General features: G+C 46.0%; 1 protein-coding gene across 6 annotated transcripts in view; it reads left to right on the top strand.

The window, feature by feature from the left end:
• Nucleotides 1–3,441: 3,441 nt before the first annotated feature.
• Nucleotides 3,442–6,000, top strand: part of nrg1 (neuregulin 1) — an 87,193-nt gene continuing 84,634 nt past the window's right edge. For 4 of the 6 annotated variants that reach the window (XM_079862248.1, XM_079862247.1, XM_079862246.1 and 1 more), the window contains exon 1: nucleotides 3,613–4,078. In XM_079862248.1, coding sequence (XP_079718374.1) covers nucleotides 3,628–4,078 — 451 coding nt within the window. In that variant the 5' untranslated portion in view covers nucleotides 3,613–3,627. Of the gene's footprint in view, nucleotides 4,079–6,000 lie in introns of all 6 variants that reach the window. The other 2 variants (XM_079862240.1, XM_079862244.1) reach the window with 2 other exon arrangements.

Genomic DNA, 6,000 nt, shown 5'->3' with positions numbered 1-6,000 from the left:
CGTCCCGTTCAGTTCACCTGTGTTCTCATTAATTATCTTGTTAGCTCTTTTGTTCGCTCTGTGTATTTAAGCCTTCAGTTTGAGTTAGTTCCCAGTCCGGTATTGTTTGTGTAAATATGTAGTTTTGACGTTTTCTCCTTTTTCATTAAAAAGACTCAAAATAACGTTGTTATTTCTCAACTCAGAATACCCGACTTAAACAGTTTTTTATAGCAGCGTTCTTCCCATTTTACTTTGTTTCCCCCCTTCTATGGACCTGCCAGCTATTCAGCTGCTCTGCCTGGAGCAGGGAGACTGTCCGCTGGGGACTTTCTACAGCTAGCGTGCCAAACGCACTACCCAGAGGTCTAAGGCACACATATTCCAGCAGACGGTCCTAAGGAAAACTTTGCCCAATGACTTGCCTGGCTGAAGACCACACCAGCCCCACTCCACATCCAGAGACCAGCCGCCCACGGGTTGCATGATGCTGACGTGAGAGCCCACCGCAGACGAAGGAGATCCGCCTGCCGCGATGGACGAGTCTGAGCCTGCTATGAGGACGGAGAGTGACATCACCCCGGAGCCAAATCCACACGGAGAGTCTGACCAGGTGTGTGAGCCCGCAACACTGTGCGTCGCCTACGGAGTGCTTGTGGAGTTCGAGGGAGGAAAGTGGGAGGAGAGCACCGCCCACAACCCCACCGCTGTGATTTCTATGGCCTCTGGAACATATCTAAAGAAATTATTGGAGATGTTTGAAGATGATAATTTACCTGTTTCTTCTAACCCCACTGGTTCCGCCCAGCTCTGAATCTCCTGTTTCCCTGCTGGTTCTGCCCAGCCCATGTTACTTGTGATCCCTCCCAGCCTCCCTCTCCTGCCTCCTCTGATGGCAAGTTCCTCTGCCCCGCCTCCGCCGGTTCCCTTCAGCCCCTCTGCATCTCCTACACTACACGGTGAGGATCTGCCTCTGCGCTTCAGGTCACCAGCTCTGTTAAGAGGATCCCCTGGCTCCGCCTCCAGACTCGGAACCCATCGCTCCACCTTGGCTCCTACAGAAACCATCATCCTGACGGCTCCACCGGGCTCCCTCATCCCTCTGGCTGTGCCTTGGTCAGACATCATCCAGACGGCTCCACTGGGTTCCCTCGTCCCACTGGCTCCATCTTGGTTTGACTTCATCCTGACGGCTCCACCGGGCTCCCTCGTCCCACTGGCTCCTCCATCTTGGTTTGTCTTCATCCTGACAGCTCCACTGGGCTCCCTCGTCCCACTGGCTCCATCTTGATCAGACATCATCCAGACGGCTCCACCGGGCTCTCTCGTCCCACTGGCTGAGCCTTGGCCAGACATCATCCTGACGGCTCCAACGGGCTCCCTCATCCCTCTGGCTCCGCATTGGTCAGACATCATCCTGGAGGCTCCACCAGGTTCCCTCGTCCCACTGGCTCCATCTTGGTTTGACTTCATCCTGACGGCTCCACCGGGCTTCCTCGTCCCACTGGCTCCTCCATCTTGGTTTGACTTCATTCTGACGGCTCCACCGGGCTCCCTCGTCCCACTGGCTCCATCTTGATCAGACATCATCCTGACGGCTTCACCGGGTTCTCTCGTCCCACTGGCTGAGCCTTGGTCAGACATCATCCTGACGGCTTCACCTTGGTTCCTACAGAAACCATCATCCAGACGGCTCCACCGGGCTCCCTCATCCCTCTGGCTTCGCCTTGGTCAGACATCCATCATCCTGACGGCTCCACCGGGCTCCCTCATCCCTCTGGCTTCGCCTTGGTCAGACATCCATCATCCTGACGGCTCCACCGGGCTCCCTCGTCCCACTGGCTCCATCTTGGTCAGACATTATCCTGACGGCTCCACCGGGCTGGAGCGATGGGTCCCACTGGCTTCGCCTTGGTCAGACATCATCCTGCCTGCACCTTCGGCTCCATCTCCCCCGGCTCTGCCTTCGGCCTCAGTCTCCAGTGCCAGCTGTGTCGTGTGGGCTCTCCGGCTCGTCAGCTCATCACCTGGGTCTCTTCTCCATCGGTCGTCTTCCCAATGTCCACCTTGGCCCCTCCCTCTACTCCACCCTGGAGCTTCATCCTGGCTGGTTTCTGGACCTCCATCTGGCTCCTCCTGCTCCTGGCCCCCCTTGGCACCTCCCACCCTTCACTTCCCCATGAACTTATGTGTTTGACTTGGTTTTGTCTTGCCCCTCTCCAGTTCCTCGACCTCCAGAGCCCCCGTCCTCTCTCCTCAGTTGAACTGTTTACGGCACGAGGACGCTCCTTATCAGGAGGGGGCAGACTGTTACATGTATGTGTTTTGGTTCTGTTTTCCCTGTGCCTGTCATTTGACTAAGTTTCTCACTTTGTTTGATTTAATTATCCTGTTCACCTGTGTTCTCATTAATTATCTTGTTAGCTCTTTTGTTTGCTCTGTGTATTTAAGCCTTTAGTTTGAGTTTGTTCCCTGTGCGGTATTGTTTGGTGTTAATGTGTAGTTTTAACTCTGTTTCTCCAGACGTGTTCTCCTTTTCATTAAAAAGACTCTTTGTTATTTCTCAACTTGAAATAATTACTACAAAAAAAATTACTACAAGTGACAGACAAGCTGGAAAAATTCAAATACGTTTTCCATCTCAATATAGTAGAGGAAATTGTGGGTAGTTGTTAAACGGGAAAGTTGTCTAACAGACAGTAACTGTACGTTTTTTAGTTCAAAATCCAATTACACAAAAGGTTGTTTTCTCTTTTACATTAAGATCAGTTTGTCCCCCAAAGCTAAAATTCAATGTCATCAATTTTTTTTGTATGTTTGTTAACAAGTAAATACAGTAAAACACACTGACAACATTAAGACAAGAGTCACTAATGATGATTTATTTTTTCTCAGATCAAGAGTATTTTTCAGAAATGTCAGATCACATTTATGCAGTAGGATGTTATGCATTTTATTTACATTCATTTTAGTTTCTATTTGCCAAAACGAGTTTGAGATTTTTGCTATTTCATTCATTTTAAAAGCTGTTTCAATTTTTCTCAACAACTTTAAATAGCCTTTATTGGCCTATAAGCTATTGTTGGGCAAAACTGAAACAGCGTTTAATAAAACTTTTAAATACACTTAAAAAAATAAAAAAAAACTTTTAAAAACTTAAACAAATAAAAATAAAAAATAAAAACTTTTAAAATCTGGGTTGTTTCAACCCATGTTTGGGTCAAATATGGACAAACCCAAACATTGGTTTAATTTTTTAATTCCATTTTAAAACAAAACGGTTGGGTCTGTCCATATTTGACCCAAACATAGGTTGAAAGTTGACAGCTAATAATTTTTTTTAGAGTGCAGATGTTGTGGAAGAATACTTTTTGTTTAGTTTTGACAGAATATCACATGCCTATTTAATATATTTTAAAATCCCTAACCACTGTTTACTAAGGCTATTAAGTCCGTTAACCCACACACGACGCGACAAATCGAGCTGTCCTTCGTCGCGTCGCATACGGTGTCGCGGAGGGGAAATCCTCACCCCGCCTCCTGTAATACGATCAGCTGAAGAGCCGACAGAACCCACGCGTCTCTTCATTCACTTCTCCTGCTCCACTTTAATCCGTCCCGTTGAACGCAAGAGACGCGCGCGCGAGGATGCGGCGGATTCCGTCAGGTCGCGATTGTTCCGCGCTCTCCGCGCTCTGTGGAGTCGCCGTGTGTTTGTGCCTGTGGACGCGCGTGGTCCGGGGTGGGAGCGTCGCGTGCTCGCCGCCCACGGCGTCAGTGCAGGAGCGCGTGCGCCGCTCGGGGGTCGTGTTTGAGGGCAGGCTCCAGGAGGAAGAGCGGCCGGGCAACGCGTCGCGTCAGGTGCGCGTCAGGGTGCAACAGGTGTGGCGGCTGAAGACGGGAGGGCTCCTCAAGAACTCTGTGGTGTCGCTCATCTGGTTTGAAGGTGGCAGATGTTTCCAGCTCAACACCGGGATCCGGTACATGTTCTTCATGGAAGCCACTAATGACACGTCCGTGTTCACGCCGGTCTTCCCTCCGGTGGAGACCAAGCGCACCGTGAGGAAGGACGTGAGTCTAGTGCTCTGTCAGGAGTGCGGTAAGACCCTCATATATACCTGTCAGAAGTGCTTATGCACGGGAGTTTAGTTCAGTGACACACAGCAAAACTAAACTGGAACTTTCTTTGCGTTTTGTTTTGTCTCCTGACTGTTGATCTTGGTGCTGATGTGGAGCTCGGGGGAAAGTACAGTGATGCTATCAGATACACTTCATATTCATTCAAAGCACATTATAATGCAGCTTGGTTCTGGGCTGGGCATTTTAAAGCCACGATATTTTGCATAATGATTTTAAATGAACTCTTCACATTCCAGGGTTGGGTAAACTTGAAGGGAAGCTACATTTGTCCCAACAGCAAAAGAAAAATCAGTAATATCATGCTACTGAATGAGATATTTACAGGACACTCCAACATTCTTCAAAGAGTACTGTAGTAATGTCCATTGTAGTGTTGGACAGAGAGAGTTTTAACTAAATATGTTGCTATCTGATGTTCATTTAACAGAATATTTAAGCATACATCCTCTGAAGATCTCAGACTGCTGTCAGAAGGGCTTGTGTGTTTGACAATATATTCAAACTTGTTTGACCAGCTTGACTTGATGGATGGATAAAACTGTTTTTTGTGTCATTTTTCATTTTTTTTCATTTTTGGCACTCCAGTTCACGTCATGCAAAATAATTATTCAAAATCTGGACCGTCAGTGCCTTAAATCTGTGTTTTTGGCAGGATTTCCGCAGAGATTATTACCACTAATGTCATCACCAGATTCTGATGGATTACAGAAATTCCTGCTCAACCCTGTTGCCTCTGTATTAAAGCTAAACCTAATGATTTGAGCGAGGAGACATTACCGGAAGCTTTGGCTTGGGTTCACTTTGATTAGCTCATGTCACATCATCTGTACTTACAGAATGTGAGGTTGAAAGGTTAGATGAGGTGTTATGAACCATCTTAAGTTAAAGATGATTCTTCTACTTCTCATTTGTCTGCTATAGTTTAGGCTTGATCATTGTCTGACATATTTTGACTCGTGTCTGCTAGCGTGCCTACCTACAGTCAGTTGATTTTGCTTGGTGGTTTAACACAAGGTCCAAGTATAGTTCAATTTTAGAGGCTACACAAGTCGTTCTGCCTTTGTATGTTCCCTACACATCTTTGTTATGCACCAACAGTCTTGAAGTTCTGGCACTACACATCATAGTGAACCAGTATGTTTGGGTTATTAATGGTTAACGGTTATTAGACCTGCAACATAACAGCATTTGTGATAGAAATTAATGAATATGTATTTTGGCTTTGTGATTGAGCTGCCTTTGTTTGAGTTTGGCAAGATGAAATCCTCCAGTATTGCTTCATCGCCTGTGTGCAGCGGTAATGCTGTAAGAAGCTTTGAGATGTTCATGAGCTCAGCGTTGTGTTGTTTTTCTCACTCAAAAATAGTACAATAGATTCAATAAGTTGTTAGTCTTGAGTGTTCATTCCAGTTAGACCAGTGCCGTGTTGCTCTCGAGTGTGTTTAATACCCTCTGGGAGAAGGTCATTCACTGCTCTCACTGGTGCTGACGCAAATACTCCTCTGCTGTCTTTTAATCTCACTATTGTCAGTTTATCTACTTCCAGTCCTGGCATGAACTGAGAGATCTGTCCCATTAATTTTATGAGAATTTAATGATGAGAATTTGAATAGGATATCTATTGGATATCTAGACATCATAAAGATTAGGGTTTTGAAGAAGAATGAAAAAGCATGTGTCAAATGAATGATGATTTTGACACTTATTTAAAGTGTTCAGAATCAGATTGGGAAAACATCTCTAATATCATGATGTACAATACAGTTAGTAAAAGCAGGAGAGGTTGCAATAATAATTTCAGGGACAGGTAATTTATGTTTTGTTGAATACTTAATATTAATCGTATTTAAAGCGCTGATTTTCAAACCATTGTTTTTCTTC

This window comes from Squalius cephalus (genome assembly GCF_949319135.1).
Source record: "Squalius cephalus genome assembly, chromosome: 24".
In the NCBI taxonomy this organism is placed as follows: Eukaryota; Metazoa; Chordata; class Actinopteri; order Cypriniformes; family Leuciscidae; genus Squalius; species Squalius cephalus.
The sequence above is the reverse complement of the archived record's forward strand: the minus strand, read 5'-3'. Positions and strand labels throughout refer to the sequence as shown.